Here is a 19,738-nt window from a genome sequence, read left to right as displayed (position 1 = left end):
GGACAAAGAGCAATCAGTTACGTCACAGATTCTCTTATTTGGCTCTGCTGCTAGGTAACCAGGTATGCCTGTGGGTAAGTGACTCGGGCATAGATATGCCCCGTCCTCTGGAACGTCGAAACCTGAGGGACATCATAATAGTCCAATCCAGAGCCGTTGAGAGAGAAGGGAAGAGCGAGCAGCCAAAGCCTGAGATGGAGGAAGAGGTTCGGGAGGAGCAGGAAGAGAAGGTGCTGACCCCAGTCCCAGTGCAGTCCCCTGTCCATGTCCAAGAACCACCCAAGGTGTGCACCTAACTACTACACCCCCTGCAGGGCTGGCTAACAGCACATTTTATGGACATGTCTAGCTGGTTGATTTTGAGGTGTCTTTTTGAAGCATCACCTGTGATGTAGTATAAAGGGTCCAAAACTGTCACAAAACAAAGTGGAATATTTTCTTCTTTTCCCCCACTGACAGGGTTTTTATGTATTTGTAGAAGTTCTTCTGCGCTTCAGTGACCTGCAAAAACCTGCCTCCTAACAACACGATTCCCTCATCTGGGATTCCAACAGATGTTGTTAAAGGCCCAAGCACTCAGGTAACCGGCTATAAAATATGTGTGCTATCATACAACTAAGCAGTCCAGGTGCTTTTTTTTCTCCCAACCTTGTATAGTGGATTTTTACTTGGATTTAAAATCTTCTAGAGATTACTTACATAGTGTTCTCAGGACCACATGCAATTTTCCTCCCCAAACACAGTGTATAACTTAAAAAGCATGATGCACATGTGTGGTTCTGATTGGCAGATGCAGAGGTAGTAGGCCTACCTGGAGGTGGGCAGGATAGCACTGGGTTGAGGTGTGACCACCTGTGTTTGTGCTTGCAGCCCATCATATTCCATGGCAAGGTACGACTCAACATGGAAGAGAAAAAGATGCGCATGGCTTGAGACAGGGAGACCCGCGGCAGGGAAGAGCAGCGCAACCTGCTTTCCACGGGGCCGTGGGCCAATGGGTGCGGCCCCCTGGCCCGGTGCAGCTCCAAGCCTATGCTGGCATCGGCCAGAGGAGCAGCCCTAGGAGAGGCCCGCTTCACGACACTGCGCCTCTAAATGCCACCATCTGCTGGTCAGAAGCCATACTACAGTCTTTGTCAGCTGTTCCTGTTCCCATTGTATACACACGCGAACACTTGTTTTTTTCCCCTTTTGGCTTTGGTATGTGACAGAATCTGTCAACTGTCTCTGATGTGAAACGGACAGAGGTGAACAAAGGACATGCAGCTTTAAGCTGGGCATCCTTTTCTGGTCTATTAAGAGGGTACAAATATTTGCATTTTGGAAAATCAAACCAAACAAGAAATGACTATAGACAATTTGGAAGGGGGACTGGATTTTGGTGTTACAGCCCATTTTGTGTAGTAGAGATTAAATAAACTGAGGGGGCCCTGAAGCCCTCTGTTGCACATTTTATGATTATTATTTGTTATTGTTGGAGTCAAGGTGCAAATTTTGCAAAATTAGAGAGTTTCCTTTTTTTCCTTTAGAACACTGTGTAAAATGAATTGCATTAAATCACTCATCAGGATGCATTAATAGGTACTTTCACATTTTGTGGGTGGACCTTTCATATGTGCTGTCATATTGGAATCTGTGGGACATATCAGGAGGATCTTTACAGCTGACTAATAACTGGCAGGTCTTTCGCCATGTGACAGATCCATTTTCATATGTTTATAGTGTATATAATATTATAGTATTGGATGAAACTGTCATTTTTTCCCACCTGCCAAACTGCAAACAGGATGGATGACACTCCGCATCCCCGGAATAAGAGTAAATGTGGACAGCATGAGCATCATTGACAAAATCCTGATGGTGCCTTCTGCCTTCGACTTGCTTGCGTGCTTGTGGTGGGGAGAGCTTACCGTCTCTGGAACAGCAGCAGCTGAACAAAATCCTCATTGGAGTTTTCAGTGCCCTTATGGGATACAGGTGCTGCTGTATATCTCATGCGGCCATCTCAAGCTATCCAACCCCTTGATTTCAGGAAGTGTTGTGCTGCTTTGTACAGCTCTCTTTAATCTCACTCTTCTGATTTAAAAGACAAGTAAACATGCCTGAAACCTTGGTTGTTGCCAAATGGTTTTCAAACACACTAAAGTGATTGTTTTCATAAATTTGATATTCTGAAATTTTGTCTTTGGATAGATTGAAAGAGTAACTGAAATAAATAGTTTGTGGAAAAATTGTTCCTTGTCAAAACCCTGTGGGAGAGCTCCTCTGACCCACACTGGGGACAAAAAAAACAGAAAACCAAATGTAAACTTAATGTAAACCCTTTGTATTGTGTACAAACTGGATAATACCAGAAAGATTCTGTTGATTGGTTGTCTGCACAGGGGGCAGGTTGCATCCCTGCAGCAGCACAGAGGGCAGGCTAGGCAGGCTGGGCAGGCTTCAGAGCATCCTCTGGCCCCTGCAGAGGTGGCTCAGGGGTCTGACTGAAGGTGCTGAGGCCAAACGAGCAGCAAGTGTTCAGGTCATCCCTGTCATCTCACCCGAGGCATACAATCAGATAATCTGCAACCCCTTCCATCATGCCTCCCCCTTTCAAATTTAAATTATTCATTTGTATGTGAAGTAGTTTACACTGATGTATAATGACTCTTTGACAGTTTCTGTATGAAAAATTAATTCTGTATTGTGCTTGTGATTTTTTGACCATGTCTCTTTGGCAATAACACTTACAAATCCAGGCTCCTGCTCTGACAGAAATCATTTTGTATCATATCTCTTGAATTTCAGATTTGTTACCATGTGAGGCTGTGTGAGAGGATAGTCTGTAGTGGCGGTTCCTAAGCTCTGAACACCGATTAAGAATCAATCCATCATTCTTAACCATCATTTCTCGGTCATGTTGGCAGCAATATACCATGTCTGTTCTCCTGATGTTCTGTGGGTTCAAAGTAAGATCTCATATGCTCAGCACAGAAGCTGAGGCTCCAATAGATGTGTTCATGGGACTCACTGCTGTTTGCTCCCCTGCCCCACACACACAGTATGTGGACTTTCATTTAGATGTAGCACCTTGAATATCCTTTCTGCAAGACTATCACAGAAGAAAGACTTCAGTTTCCGTCCTATCTGGATGTCTGGGATACAGCCACTGTTACAGTAACAGCACATTTCTGGGACATTACATTAGATTACATTACATGTATTTAGTGGATACTCTTATCCAGAGCAACTTCCAGCACAACAGAACATAAGTGTATCCATTCAAGGTAAATGAGCAAAGGTGTCAGACATCCTCAGACATGAACTTCTCCAGTAGCAGTTAATATCTGGGACACATCCAGTTATAGTAACAGTTCATGTCTGAGACACATCCTCTATTACAGTTGCAGTTCCTGTCTGTTACTCTAACAAAGAATGTCTTTGAGTCTTTCATATCTGTCACATTCTCTGTATGCTCCTTGTCAGCCTTTCTCTGTTAAAGGTGTGGAAGACGTCATGTTTATGGTCTTGCATCTCTCCCCATTTTACATTATAGTGTGCATTTCATTTGGAACTATAATGTCTGCTTTCCCTTCAAGATAAACCAGTTATCCTTCTAGATCAATCAACTCCAAACCAGAGGTTCTGTTTCTTCTTATCTTAGTGACAGTTTAGGCAGCAACTCCTTCATTGCTGGAATGACTGGCTGTCCACGGTTGGAATGGAGATGTTGTCAGAAATGGTAATATAGCGCAGCAGTACTCCACTGATCATCCTGCCTAAGGCTCTGATACCACTGTCCTAATTACCAGTGGAAATGCAGAGCACTATTTGTGTTTGTACGCATGAATATTGTTGTTGCCACTAGTGATTGGGAGTTATGTGCCCAAGAGCGAGGCTTCATGGGAAATTTTGATGGACTTGAAAGAAGTCGAGTTGGTGGTTGCAACAAAGTTCTCAGAAGCAACACTGTCTTTCCTAGAGAGAAAAATTTTAGCTCAGAGTTACTAAGAGACTTTCCCTGACAGGAGATGAAGACCCAAGCATCACTACACAGAACATTAAGTCAAATTGGCTAACCACCAGGGTATCTCAGTGAACGGTGCTCTGCTACTGAACAGCGTCTGGTGGGCCTGTCACATCGTGGCACGAAATTGCTATCCAGAACTTTCTCCTTCATTGTCCCTCGATAGTGGAATGAATTTCCACGCTCCATCCAAACTGCTGAGTCCCTCACTATCTTCAAGAAACACCTGACGACACAGCTCTCCTATGCTCATCTGAACACCTGAAACACCACCTTTTGAAGCACTTTGTCTTAATTTGTTTTCCTTTAAAAAATCAAATCTATGGTTTCATTCACTTGTATCTAGCTAGTTTGTACCTTGTCTGGCCAACTATTGAAACTTGGTCATGCAGTGCATCAAATATTGTTGACTCCTATTGACTGGCTATTTGCTTGTGTACTCTGCCTCACTTGTAAGTCGCTTTGGATAAAAACATCTCCCTAATGAATGAATGTAAATGTAATGTATTTGTCTATTTTCATCGGAGGATAACCTTGTAGAGCAAAACAAATTAACAGAGCAGAAGCAAGAGAGGTTTATTACATTACATTGCATTACATTTATTTAGCAGATGCTCTTATCCAGAGCGACTTCCAGTACAAAAGAACAGCAGTGTATCCATTCAAGTTGAATGAGCAACAGTGTCAGACCAGACTAACAACACTCCTAGACCAATGAGTGCGTGCATAACACTATTTAAGCCCTACCACAAGTTAACTTGTGCAGCCTGACTAGACAAAGGAAGCCAAGTATACTACCATCTCAGTCATTAGATCATAGGATACTACCTGTTTAAGAGGTAATAAGGTAGGGCTAGCTTGTCTTGGTTGTGGCAGTAAACAGGATGGTGTGTCGGTGAGGACACAGGAAATAAAAACAAGGAGATGTAATTTCTTCCTGATACTGTATTGTGTTCCAACAGTACTGTCATCAGTCTGCGAATAAACAAACATCTCCATTAGGCGCTGGCATATTAACGGTAACAGGGCATAAACTACTGTAAAGTATGAATAAAGACATGTCCATTTATAATATCAACACAGAGCTACCAAGACTCATTTTAACATAATACCAATAAGCATTACAACGCTCATTTAACAGGAATGGTGACTTAGAGGTACATATAAACGATTATGTGACTCCTAAGGGAAATAAACAAACGTCCACATATGGTACCTTGACCACATTACATAGAGAACAACAGCGACACCTTGTGGCTAAACGAAGGTACGACATAATAGCATCCCTATATGGAGACGCGATTAACTAAGCTCTTCACAGCGTTAACGGTCCCGCTTAAACGTATATATATAGAGGATCGCAATCTTCTCGATTGCTAACTCAATGCTTCCTCTAGTCCATTACAACATGAGCATCGTAATAATATTCACAATATCTCGTAGCACGCTGGATACATAGGAACGCGTATCTAAGCTTACGAGAGATAAACGTAACACGAGGCAACAGGCACTTACTTGTCGTCATTAACTCAATACATAGGATCGAAAACAGGATCACCCAGAAATTACATGGATTGTTAATCATTACAGGTAAGGAAACTAAACTATACTGTAGTGCACATGGAACTTGAGCACTCATTCGTTTACACAATGGCAAGAACAGCATGTACAGACGTCATCTCCTATACATAGGACCGGAGTATTAAGGTGATAGGCACCCGGAAATGCCAGAGCCTTTTATACACTACCAATACTACATGTAAAATAAACTGTGAATAATACAAGTAGCCGGTGTTAGGGGATGGGGACTGAGCTAGAACCGAGATGCAGTCTTGGTTGTAGACAAGTTGTGCAGCGCATTGGATTAGTTGCAGGGCTTTGATGGCACAGGCAGGAAAACAAGCAAAGAGGGAGTTGCAGTACTACAGTTGTGAGAGGGCCATGGCCTGAACAAAGAGGAAGGATGGATCCTACAGATGTTGGAAAAAAAGAATCTGCAATAATAATAATAATAATAATAATAATAATAATAATAATAATAATAGTGATTGTGATTATAATAATTTTATTATTATTTATAGCTTTTAATATAAACCTTGTCAGCAATTGTGTCAACAAAATTATTTAACAGCACTGGATTTCCCCACATATAAGGCTAATTGAATGGCAATTTAAAAAAGCCTTATCTGCAGCTTTGTACAGCTGTTGAGAGTTGTGAGGTCTGGCAATACAGACCACCTCAAAAATTTGCTGTTCACAGGCATATACATGACAACCAATTGGACAGCTATTCTGTATTGTGATAGTGAGAAGAATATTTGCGGTTACATGTTGAAATTAATTAGAAAGAAATGCCATCTTAAAGCTGCGTTTTAACCGAACGCGAAGCGCAATTTCGCTTCGCTTTCCTTGCGCGGGTTTGATCGCTTGCCTGAAAAAAGAACAAGCTGCGCCACGTCACAGCAAGCATTTTTGATTACGCCTACGCTGCTTCCCTACGGTCAAACAGACGACACGGCTGCCATTCATTTTCAGTGAGAGTTGGCGATTTACAGCGACAAGAGACAAGTGGGCGTTGCAAAGCCAACTAGGTGGGGCCAGAGCCGTTGAGAGAGAGAGAGAGAGAGAGAGAGAGAGAGTGTTGCGACACTGATTGATCTCTCCGCCACGCGATCACGTGGTTCATGTACGCCTTCAATAGTTCCAAACAAACCCCGCGCTGTCAAGTTCTCCTATGGGACAGACAGCAGCGAATGCGGTATTAAACGGTAAATATTAAAATATTAAACAATTTGTGTGTATTTTTTTAACTGCCTTTACATTTACTGCATTTAAGTTAATGTCAATTTGGTATGTGGAGTGGCGGAGTGACAATCAGTTTATCAGTTATTTATATCAGTTTTATTTTTGGAGGGAAAGGGTTCGTTCATGTTAGCATACATTATGTTAGCATACATAACACAAGATCCTGGAGTTGTCGGATTTAATTTTTTAGCGTAAATCAACTGTAATGAAACAGACTGGGATCCAAGTGTGGTGAATGGTCTTTAATAACAGAATTCAAAGTCGTGGTCTGGGACAAAACAGGTCTGCAGCAATACGAAAATCCAAATCCAAATCCAAAAACACTAGCAAGGTCCAAGGAACAGGAGGTGGTCCAATACTCACCAACTGTCAGGGGCTTGTGGTCTCAATGGCCAGGAGTTGAGCTGAGAGATGGGCTGCTGAAGAGCCGGCCACTGGTGAGGCCTGTTGGCAACTGGTGGTCCCTGAAATGAAGAGGGCTGAGGTGCTAGAGCTTCATCATGGGCCACGTGGCATGGGCCACTTTGATGTGACAAAGACCCTGAAGCGCCTTAGGCAGACATTCTATTGGGGCCAGATGCAGAGGGCCGTGGAAGACTATTGCTACCAACGCACTGGTGGAGGGCCTGTTCAGCCGGTTTGGTATTCCTTCTACCCTCCAATTTTGAAGCCTGAGTCTTTGCTCAGATGTGTGAACGGCTCAGGATAAGGAAAACAAGGACTACTCCCCTCCATCCACAGAGTGACGGCCTTGTGGACAGCAACCTTGTGACTGCAGTGAATTGCACAGTGCCTCAATGCCAGCAACTGATGATCAAAAACTACGACAAAATCCTAATGTGGCTGGCTAGTTTGGTTTGTGTAGTAGCTAAATAATATCAATGTCATGTGGATTTGAAGGAAGCTCTCAGCAAAAGTTCAATGCAAGCTGCATGAAACCCGTTACAGTTCATAGAGATGACAAATGTTGGTTCTTTAATGTCATTAAGATAATGTATAGCTAGCTAATTGTTAAATGTTGCTAGACAGCAATAAAATGTTAACTTGGAATTTTAGCCACAAAACGGCCCATCTGCTACCTGGCTACATGAATATGAACATCAAATTTATTCACCGCTTTTATCTAGCTCATTTGACAAAAATCACTATCTAGTCAGTATGGCTAACTAACTGGTAAACCTGGGTCCAAAAACTGTGAACTACATGATAAGAATAGCTAATAACAAAGAAACCAATGACAAACTCAACGACCTACAACAGATGGTGACTTGCTAACAAGAAATCCACCAAGTGAGCAATATCACTCCACGTGCGATGCCAGCTGGTGATATTTAAGTCTTAGCTGGCATGAAAGCACGCTTTCTCACACACCTGGTTTAGCCGAGAACAAAGGCACTGCTAGCTGCTCAGTTAGCGGTACACGGTAACATACTTTTGCATGCACAAACTGGTTATGTATATATGCGTGAATATAAAATTAATGAGCAATTTCAACACCACAGATCATTAGATGTGTTCTGAAATCCAATAAATCTTTTAATGGTTGATTTATGGCATTTCCACCTTACGTGGGGAGTTTATGATCTCTGTTGTGCCGGAGATTAGCCTTTAAAGCAATTGGCTAGTTTACTGTGTTACCCCCTGCACTGTGGGGTTTCAGCGTGATCATACTGAAGTGCCAAATGAAAGGTTGACATTAGACAGCATTCGACAGGACAGTGTATTTTCCTGCACACCTACAGGTTTCCAAGTAAAAAAAAAAAAAATTATGTTTGTTCTGCTCATTAAAACCCATTTTCCAGGGTAGTAGGTTGGTTAAAATGTTACAATTGTAACCTAAACGCTGCCAGCCCAACTCCCAGCCACATTACTTGAGCAAAATGTTTAATCTGAATTTAAAACACCTAGCCATATGAATGAACCAAATGCAGACTCAAAATTTAATCTATATACATCGGATAAGGGGTTCTACCAAGCTTAATATGTAGCTTCCTTTTCTTTTTAGAGACTCAGATCCAAAGAATAACAGTTACCATTGGTTTTCACATTACATTACATGCAATTAGCAGACGCTCTTATCCAGAGCGACTTCTATCACAACAGAATGTAAGTGTAAATTTAAATGAGGAACAGTGCCAGACCAGATCAGCGTCAGCACTTCGGCCTGAGCCACTTGGTTTCTCCCTGGCTATCTGTGTGGGTGTGTCTTTTGTTTTTGTTTACAGGCCATTTTGTTTCCTTGTCCCACCTGCCTCCCCACCCTTCTGTTACTCTGCCACGCCCGTCACCTGAAGCTTGTTCTGCACACCTGTGTCTCGTCCCCTTATCACCTGCCTGCCTTCATATACCTTGCTGTTTTCTTTGTTCTTTGCACCTGTCCAAATACATAATAGTGCCACAGTTCATATTCTAGTTAAAGACTGGCAGCTTTTCTTTTCTTCTTTTTTCTTTTTTTATCTTTATTCCCTGACTGTGGTCATGCCAATATTGCATCTCAGGCCTAAAAAGTGATTTCATACACGCCTATATTTAGGGACATCCATTTTCTTTTTTTCTCAATCAATTAATCAAACAACCATCACATGGTTGTTTTATGTGTGCTCATGCAGAGTATCTGCATTTTTGATTTCTAATGATTTTCATAAAAAACTTTTTTTCCAGGTTAAACGCCTGGCATAACGCCAACCATGTTTGGTTTTTAATCGCATATTTTCACACACTCTTAGTTTGTCTTCTTAATGAAGCCATTTAGGTTAATGACTTTTATTTCTTTTGTAATTAAAATTATTTGCTTCCTTCCGTTGCTGGTATAAAATACAATCATGTATGCCATGTTGGATGGCATGTTATTGAACAAAATATCTAAAGTTGATACTTGACTTTAAACACTTCATGCAAGCTTGAAACCATTTGAAAATGAACCGTTTTTCCTTTGGATATTTGCATGTTTGAATTCAAAAACAATTTTCTCTGTTTTTTAATTATTTTTTAAATTCAAAATAAAATAAATGTATTTTTAACCCTTGTGTTGTGTTCATTTCACGTTACCATGCTTTTGTGTTCCTGATCAAAAATGGCCGACCCCTTATTGTCAGTACTTCGGCCCCCTAGCTGTTGTTTTGGTGCTTCTCCCTGTCTGTAAGCGTCATCCATGTGCTTTTGTTTACAGTTCCCATGTGTTCTGGCCCTGCCCCGCTCTCTGCCCTGTCCCCACTCACCTGATTTCCTGATCACCTCCCAGCTTGTTCCTGTTTTTTGACATGGACGGATTATGAAATCAAGGGCCCCTGGGGACAAAAGCCTCCTGGGCCCCCCCAACCCCCAGGCGTGTGAGCACAGCAAGACTCACAGTCCAACCACCCTGTGCTTACGTGACATACTTAATACCTGTAGATAGCCTACAGGATTTACACCACATTAAGACATGATGCAATAAGCTATATTAATGAATTTGAATTGCTGACAAATAGCACATTAATGGACAAAATAAAAAGACACATGTATAGCCCATCATACAAGATTTACAAGACTTATACCACAGGCAGAAGCATTAGCCTAATCACTAATGGCCCACGTTGTTTAGGGTAACCATACGTCCCCTTTTTCCCGGACATGTCCTCGTTTAGAGATGCGTGTTTTAGGTTCCAAAATGAGGAAAGAGGACGTCCTCTTCCAAAAGAGGACGTATGGTCACCCTAACGTTGTAATACATCTAGGCTATGCCAACAGAAAACACAAAAATGTGATCTCATACCTGTTACTGAAATCGACTCTACCCAATCTGAAGCAACAGCAGCGCTGGTCCCAGTCACTGTGGCGCTAGCTAGCCCTTCCACCACATTGTTGTTCTCATTGATAATTGTAGCAGAGCTAGCCAGTTCACCCCTAACGTTAGGTTTGTCTGGATTAGTATTTTGCTAAAGAAGTTTGAGATGCTTGACACACTTTCTAGTTCTTTCTCTTTCTTTTCTTATATATTTCTTAGTTGTATTGTATAACCACAATACAACTAAGTAGGCTATAAAATAGGGATGCACCGAATCTTGATTTTTAGGGTTCGGACGAATATCGAGTCCAGCGCTTAAGATTTGGCCGAATCCGAAACTGAATACCGAATCCCACTCATTTCAGTTACGCACATATAAATGCAGTAAACACCAAGAACAACCATAGAATAAATAATCACAGATAAATGTTTATTGCAGTTATCTTTTTTATTATAATTAAAAATGAGTGGGCTACCTATAACTTTTGCTAGGATTTTGCACTTACTAACCAAAAACAGCTGAACACTCACATTCAGAAACACCATAATGATTGTTTCAGCTTGAAAGTAAAGTCATCATTAACTGCAGGATACATGCTTTCTTCATTCATACAAAAACATTAGGTACAATATTGAAAGAAACATTAACTGAAAATGTTATCCCACGAGAAATCTGTCAGATCTCAAAAGCTAACCTTAATACTATTGTCCATCTAGCCTAACACATGAAATGAGCGTTTCCTTTTAGGAAAATAAGACGCTCTGCATTTAATGGTGACAGTCGGTTGCGACTGTCGCAGTGAATGTCCCCAGCGGTACTGAACAGTTTCACACTTGGCACAGAGGTCGGCGGTGGGTACAGGTAAACCTGTACTGTTTTTGCAAGCAATGGAAACCGGTGATGATGTGCCTTCCACAACTGAAGTGGATCCTCTGTCCTTAGAGGCTCGCTAAAGAAAGCGCTGATCTCCATTTCCGCATCTCATGCGACTGTTTCTGAGCCGTTGCGGTAGGCTACAGTTCGTACAGATCATCACTTGCATCCACTCTCATTACGTCGAGTTGCGTAGGTTTCAGTTCGGTGGATAAAATGGTATAAGGTTCAGCCGAATCCAAACTGCTAAAAAAACGAGAATATTCGGTCGAATCAAAAACCGAATCTTGGATTCGGTGCATCCCTGTAATATCAAATGTTCATTAACCAGACTTTTATAGGGAAAAAGGGTATTTCAAATCCGAAGATCCCCCGATCACTGCCCTCAGAAATCCTTATAATCTGAATCAGAAACTGAATTCCTTGAATTTCCTTCATTCACCAAGCACAAGACACATAGGCCTACAAGGAATTTGACTTGGTACAATTGCTTAGACACACATGAACATATAACATTGTGACACACAGTACTCACTGACCATGGGTGCCGTAAAGGCATGAAAGGTGAGTATGATTCCCAGAGCCCTGGCTAGAGGGGGGCCTGAAAATCTCGCTGGGGGGCCCTAACTGAAAATTCTGTCAGGGGGCCCAGAATTCCTAGCAGTGCCCCTGACACTGACACACGCCCTAGACATTCAAGGACATATAGGACCTCACATATGTGCAAAACATACATTTAAAGCAGTACATAAAGCAGTCTATAATGATCAGACTAGCTCTAAAGCACTTGCATTCAGGTTGGGGGCCCACGTAGCCCTTTGTGTATTTCTACAGGCCTTTTAGGGTCACTCAAGGGTCAACCCTGGAGCATCGGGGCTGACTTGGTGCAGGTTTTTAGGGCCCCTGTGACCTTTGGGTCCCTGGGCCTGTGCCTGATAGGCCTGTGCAGTAATCCAGGCTGGTTTTTGACCCTGCCTGTTGTGCCACTACGAACTTGCCCTACGATTTCAATAAGACATTGAATAGGCCTAACCCTGCGCTCGCACCAGCAGCAACGACGAGTGACAAAGCGGCCAGAAGTCATTCATTTCCAATGGTCGCTGGGCAACGCTGAGCAACATGGCGAATGTTGTCACCTGGCAATGCAATAACCGAGACTTGGCGATTAAAAAAAGTTAAGCAAAGTTCAACTTTATGCAAATGAGCAGCGACAGAGTCGAGTGACGGCCAATCAGGGCAGATGTACACCTCTTATATTCTTTCACTGTGAAACGTTTTCTTAAACTTTAGTTCCTATATTAGCATTTTAGTTCCCATAGCAGCGATTGCGAATGCTAGCTACTTTGCGGTCCATGGTGAAACCGTAGTGTTTGAAGCAAGATCACTTCCCTTGTAAGCGAAAGCTATACCCCTAGACAATCGTGCCCGTGACAGTATATACATTTTTTAGAAAATTGATATATCTCCTGTCAATACATTTGTAGCCCACTTCCTAAAAACTACGTTAGCAACACCCACAAGCTGGCTGCAGCAAGCGACAGCGAAACAGCTGCTAGCTGCAGCTAGCGACAGCTACACAGCGACTTGGCAACGTACAGCAATAAAGTCGCTGCCGGTGTGAGCGCAGGGTAAGCCTATTTACACATTAACACTTTGCCATATTGCAGAACATATCATAGAAAAACAATAACAACATTAGTAACTATGACAGAAACATTAACAAGGTTTTATGTGTGCCAATGTAGAGTACATTACTGACAATAGGTGGTGGTTTTTGCATGTGCCTTGCAAATGTGTGCATTGCATTTTAGACACACAATGTTTGTTTTGACATCTCTTGATGCACACAGTGTGCACCTTTTCTTCTCTTCTGTCTGTGACAGTCATAGACCTTGGTTCTGGCCCTAGTATGTCTCTCACCAATGCAGCAGAGGGTAGCGCTCAAGGTAAATTTTGGCGCCTTTGTATAAGCGGTGCCACCATGACTTTCCCCAGCTCTTCCATGAAAAGCGTCCTCTTAAAGGTCTTCCCCTGGTTCCAGCCTGGATTAATCTCCATCTACATCACAAAAGCATTGTAGGCTGACACATCTAGGATGTTGAAAAACACCACCATGAGCCTTCGTGCTGATATTCTCTTGCACGAGTATGTGCCAGTAACCTGCAAAAAATATAAGAATCAGTCAATGAAGCACGGAGTACGAGTGATATTTTATGTCTTGTAATGTAATGTGAAACATAACATCTTAGAAATTTCACACCTAAAACCATATATACATATTCAAATAAATAGAATACACAACTTCAATGTGAAAAGGTATTTCAAAAAAATCATGTCTTATTTTTGTAAGCCACATAAAACAATTTTGTATTAGAAAAACAAGTACTTGAGACTTGAAAGATAAAAAGTAGCATACCTTATCAAGGTTGTTGACTCCCCCTTTGTTTTTGTTTTTTTGGTGATCATTTATTTTTATTATTTCAAGAAACAGGAAAACAGGGAGTAACAAAAAAGGGGGAAAAAAAAGAAAAAAAAACAATAGACACAACTATACACAAATGACAAACTGCAGTAGACCACTGAATAACAGAAAAACTGGAATTTTACACACAATGCAGGTAAGCTCATATGCTATGTTATACGTCCACAATTTCAATATCCTGGACAATTCATTTCAAAGCTACATTTCTCACCTTTTCATATAAGGCCCAGGTTTCTATGGTGGCACGTCAGGCTTTATTGATGCAGGCTATAGAGCACTCAATTTGAATAATATTCATGAAGTAATTCATCCATACTTATTGGCATAAAACATTTGGAGTAAGACATGACTGAAGGATAACCTTTTTAGCAGCTGTCAACCCAGCTTGAAATATTTTCTTTTGTATCAATGTTAAATGGAGAGAGGAGTCATCATTAAGTAAGAACACATGTGGCAGATTAGGTAATTGAGTATTTAAGATTGCAGAGAGGTGGTGTCTAAGAGGTGTGGCGTAGGCCTTGTGAGCACGTTTGAAGTGAATAAGCTGATGTGCTGGGTTTTTTGAAGATATGGATATATTACACCAAATGATTTTCCAGTCTAATTCCACATCAAACCTCTCCATTTCTTTCTGCCATACACAGGTAACACCTAATGATTTACATGTAGTTGTTATCAAACAGGTATATATTGTTGAAACCATACTCCTTGACTGCATCTGAGGACTAATCCACTGTACCATTTCATGGGACATAAGAGGAGTATTCCATGGCACTTGGTAAGCCTTTAAAGAGGACCTTAGCCGTACATAAAGGAAAAGTGAATGACCTGGGAGCAAGTATCGCTCTCTGAAATGAATAAAGCCCATTAACGCTGAAGAGGTCCTTAAGAGTGTGGATCCCTTTTTCCGCCCATGGCTGATAATCAAATGGTTGTCATTCCTGTAATTATGCCATATAGGAGACAATTTATTGAATTTATTTCCTAGTCCAAGAAATCTTTCCACTGTAGACCACACTTCACACAAGTGAATTGGTGATGATTGGACCAAATCATAAATTAGCTTTTCTTAATTTAGTACCTGCAAATAATAAATCTTGTATCCTATGAGGAGAGACCAACATTTGTTCTATCTGCGGCCATGACACTGTGGATGAGATATTCAGCCAAATGCTTAAGGCCCGAAGTTGGAAGGACCAATAACACAACCTTAAATCTGAGAGTGCCAGGCCCCCCATCTGTTTTGGGCATTGCAAAGTTCAAAGAAGAATGTGGGTTTTTTTGTTTTATTCCAAATAAACTTAGAGATCAATGAACTTATCTCCTCGAAAAATTTTGGAGGTATTTATGTTGGGAGCATAAAGAATAACCCTTTGTTTTTGTTGTAGTACAGGACAGCATCGGGCTTCTTGTCCTCCCTGGTGCTCACAGTGGCATCTCTGTGCAGAGTAGTCATCATTTTTATCTTTGTTCGGGCAGTTCAACACAAGTGTGTGTCTATTGGTGAAAGCAAACTTGGATGAAAATTGATCCCTGTTTTTGGTAGTCAGTAGTGCAGGAGGAAGCTTGGGCTTGTTCCTTCTGGCTGTCCCCATCATGATCAGCCTTTTCCTTAGTAACTCATGGCCAAGATCATAGCACATAATGAAACTGTCACATGTTGTGTTGTGTCCCTAGAGACCTGCTGTTATGTCAAGGACCACTCACTTGCCCTGGTTCTTTTCTAGAACACCACCAGCAGGTTTGCCAGTGTACATCTGCATATTCCATGTGTAGGTGGTTTTGGCATCACACACTGTCCAGACAGTCCCATATTTGCCATGTTTGTTGGGCATGTACTGCTTGAATGGGCAGTTTCCTCTGAAAGCGACCAGGCACTCATCCACCATGATGTCTGGATTTGGGTTGTAGATGAGTGACAGGCGCTCCACCCACTTGTTCCAAACCTTTCGGATTGCTGCAACCTTGTCATGTTGACAGCGGCCAGGTCTTGTGTCGATTGTCAAGAACAGATCACCCATGACAACACATGAAATGTCTATAGTGTCAGGGTGGCATGAAAAAATGCTTTGTACACGTCTCCCCTCCAAGTTTGTCATGTTTATCATTATGGTTTTGATGGATTCTGTCAAGAACAGTACAAAGCAGGACTTGATGGCATCAACCCGAGATACGGCATATCTTGTTGGCCATGGGGTCGTCCTTATGACATTTTCAGTGCACAGTCTTCCTCTCCTCTCAGGTGGGGATGAAGACCAGGACAAATTCCCATTCTTCCCAGAATGTATTTGTAAGGGCTCAGGCAGGGACTCAGTCGCAGACCAAGAGAGCTTCAGGTTGCAGGCGGGTTTATTAATGACGGCAGGAAAGTAGCGAAACCAAAAGCAGGCAGGGTCGAAAACCGGAAGGCAGTCCGTGGACAAAAACAGGGTCAGTAACAGAAGCAGGCAGGATCAGGAACCGGGCAGGCAAACAATCAGGCAAAGGGACAAAACGGCAGGCAGGAAACGAAGACGAAGGGCAGGCAGAGTCAGGCACGGAGAATACAGAAATCCAAAAAACTGCGGGAACGAAACAGGTACGAAAACGCTGAGACGAACTGGCAAACAAGACAGGAACAAGCAGGGTAGAAATAGGGCTGGGCTGATGAGGAGATGGGATGCAGGTGAGCAGGCAGGCAGGTGAAGGTAATGGGGCAATCAGGTGGGCGGGGACCAGGCGGGGAGCGGGGCGGGGCTGGAACACAAGGAAAAACAAAAGCACATGGACAGGGAAAAACAAAAACACCACAGCTAGGAGGGCGGAGCCCTGACAGTATTAGCAACCTCAGCAGGACCACTATCATCAACTGATTGCTCCTCATAAGTTGTGGCATGGCCTGTATAATAGTCATTGTTGTCTTCAAATTCTGACACATCTTCTTCTGATGCACTTTCATCCTGGACTTTCCACTCCTAACTAGTGGCAGGATCAAAGATTTGGTCAAGAGCCTCACATACAGTATATCATTTGGTCATTGCGGTCCCACAAAGTGAATGATGAGAACAGCCCTAAGGAGCCCTAAGCTTTATATACCTGAGCTGCAGGAAACATTCTGTATATTATTGAAACACTGTTCTTATTTTTTGTGCGAATATCAATAATTCCCACAACACATATTCATAATATTTTGTGTGAAAGTTGTGGTTCCTGTGGGGGAAAGATCCTATTGGGGAAAGGTTCCAGAGTTGCCAGGGAAACCCAAGAAGGGTGTGCGCATGTGTGGGTGTGTGTATGTGTATGTGGGTTAGGGAGTGGCAGTGTGCCCATCTGATAGATGGACATGCTCCTGAACTCTCAAATTCTCTCTTTTTTTCCTACTTGTAGCCTCACCCATTAATTTACAATGGCCAGCCATTTTTGATGGGGAACACCACTGATGTACAAAAGCTAAATAAAACCCACAAAATGTAATGAAAATGATCTAAATTTAATTTGTGTTTTCAGATGGCCTGTGTGCACATTGGCACAGAGCTTTATTTTAATCAGATGTAATAAACTAAAATTTTCAGACATAAAAATTGTAAATCGGTCAAATTTGTCTGGAACACAACAGGAAGTTTCAATGAAAAATAAAAACCAAAAATGTTGGGACCGAGCTATATGCTGCTGCAAGCTTGTGGGTTTTGTGACATACGCCTGTTGGGGTGTATTCTCCGGTTACATTATGAGGTAACCGTAGCATTCAGCCAGGAGCAGATGTCGTCAGGTGGTACCAAACCTTCACTGAGTTGTGAAGGTTTGGTACCACTGCCCGCCTCCTCCTGGCTTCCAGCTTCCCTCCTCTCGCCTACTCCATACCCAGCAAGAAGCTTGTTCTGCCTTTTCCCCCATCCTATGAGCTGCTTGTTTCTTGCTCCTTTGGTCCAGGCCCAGAGCTGACAACAACCGCCATGTTGATCTGGCTGGGAAACCTCTGCAGCTGATCTCCACAGGGAACAACCATGCCTGCCATCCCTTGTCCTTGCACTCCTGAACTAAGGGCTGGTACATCAAGGCCTTTCTCTCATGGGCCTCTTCGCAACTCTCCTCCCATGGCACTGTCAGCTCTACCAGAATTATTTTCCGGTCTTCGGTTGACCACAATACAATATCCGGATGGAGGGTTGTGTGCACCACCTCCAGGAGCTGCAGCCTCCTTCCCACATCGGCCCTCATCTCCCAGGACCTGGCAGTTTGCAGCAGATTGGGCTTTGGTCTTTTCATTGAGAAAGGCCTGACTCCCTCCCTGATGAAGCTGATGGCCTTCTTCAAGTCCGTGCTGGCTGGCATCTTCTTGCATCTCTCCTGCTCTAGTGTGTCAGCAAGAGACAAAAGCACCTTATCATGGTGCCAACTATTACCGTCCTTGAGTTAGAGATGTTTTATACCCAGACAGTATGTGTACCAGTATCCCCTTTTGACCACAGAGCTTGCAGTGCGGGTCCTCTCTCCATGTGTGCAGATGTGCTGGCAAAGGAAAGGTGTCATACACGGATCGCAAGGAGAAGGAAATATGGAAGGACTCCAGTCTCCAGAGCTCTGCCCAAGACATCTTGCGTTTGGGCAGATCCCATTTTGTCTGTGCGCCCTGAGACCCTTGTTCCACTGCCTTAGACATCCGCTTCTCCTCTTCGCGAGTCCGTACTTCTGCCTGGACTATGTCTTGCCTCTTCCTTGCACTTGCGTTTCCCCACTGCTGGAAGTGTGCAGAGCCGAGGCCTTGCTGCCCGATGTAGGGGTTGCCGATGATGTCTCGCAGCTTCAGAGAACTCTCTGCTTGCTCTATGGCTGTGCTGGTTAGATCTGGTTGTGACACCTGCTTGTTTTACCATTCGTTGTTGGGGTCTCTGAGGCTTAATACGACTCTGTGTTTTGCCACCTTGAATTCCTCCACAGCTGATGACAGGGGGAGCTGTAGTTGCCCTGATTGGATGTAGAGGCCCACTGAAGAGAAGCTTGGGGGAATTCCCAACCATCTCCGTAGCTGCTTTTTAATTTTCCTCTCGATGCCCTCTACAACAGTTATGGGGAACTCGTAAACTGTGAAGAGCCAAAGAAGCCTGGGCAGAAGGCCAAACTGGTACAGCCAGGTCTTAAATTTACCGGGGAGTCCAGATTTGTGGGTCTTCTTCAGCCATTCATCGATCTGCTGCACAGCATTGTTGACATTGGCTCCATCTGACAGTGATGCATTGAACCATTTTTCCAAGCACTTTATCGGGTTGTCCTCAATGAATGGGATGACCTCACCCTGAACTTGGAGGCTGAACCTGCTGGTAATTCTGTCCTTCTTGATCACCATGCTCCTGGACTTCCTGGCCTTAAAGGACATCCTCATCCAAGTAGCTACACTGTCCAGGGTTTCCAACACCCATCTTACTTGGACATGTGACACAGTCATTACTGTAATGTCGTCCATGAATCCTCGTAGTGCTGGCTGGACGACGTCCAACTCCAGCGCAGGGCCACGGGTTACGCCTTCTGGTGCTGACATTAGGAGATTTATACCCATAATAAACAGGATGGGGGAGATGGTGCATCCTGTTGGAATCCCCTTTTGGAGGTCCTGCCAGGTGGTTGTGAAATGGGCTGCTGTAAATCTGAGTTTGAATCCTCCTAGCTAGTTGGTGATCATGTCTCGAATAGCCACCGGAATGTAATAGCGGTCAAGTCCTTCTTGGATGAGGTCATGTGGGATTGACTCGTAGGCATTTGCGAGGTCTAACCAGACAACTGCTAGGTCGCCTTTCTTCTGCTTGGCCTCATGGATCAGTTAGCTGA

At 43.1% G+C, this 19,738-nt stretch overlaps 1 protein-coding gene across 1 annotated transcript; it reads left to right on the top strand.

The window, feature by feature from the left end:
* The first annotated feature begins 67 nt into the window (after positions 1 to 67).
* On the top strand, positions 68 to 1,328 carry LOC118769862 (ras GTPase-activating protein-binding protein 2-like). Its single transcript, XM_036517241.1, has 3 exons — positions 68 to 284; positions 479 to 580; positions 871 to 1,328. Exons 1-3 carry the CDS (start codon positions 96 to 98, stop codon positions 931 to 933), a joined length of 354 nt encoding a protein of 117 aa, XP_036373134.1. The 5' UTR covers positions 68 to 95; the 3' UTR covers positions 934 to 1,328.
* The last annotated feature ends 18,410 nt before the right edge of the window (positions 1,329 to 19,738 follow it).

Source organism: Megalops cyprinoides, chromosome 22 (assembly GCF_013368585.1).
Source record: "Megalops cyprinoides isolate fMegCyp1 chromosome 22, fMegCyp1.pri, whole genome shotgun sequence".
Classification (NCBI taxonomy): Eukaryota; Metazoa; Chordata; class Actinopteri; order Elopiformes; family Megalopidae; genus Megalops; species Megalops cyprinoides.
Note: the sequence above shows the minus strand (reverse complement) of the source record. Positions and strands in the feature narration are given on the sequence as shown.

Coding starts and splice junctions, on each gene's coding strand:
- LOC118769862 (XM_036517241.1), top strand. CDS start 96: ATGCCCCGTCCTCTGGAACGTCGAAACCTGAGGGACATCATAATAGTC. Junction 285..478: donor ATGTCCAAGAACCACCCAAG/GTGTGCACCTAA, acceptor ATGTATTTGTAG/AAGTTCTTCTGCGCTTCAGT. Junction 581..870: donor TTAAAGGCCCAAGCACTCAG/GTAACCGGCTAT, acceptor TTGTGCTTGCAG/CCCATCATATTCCATGGCAA.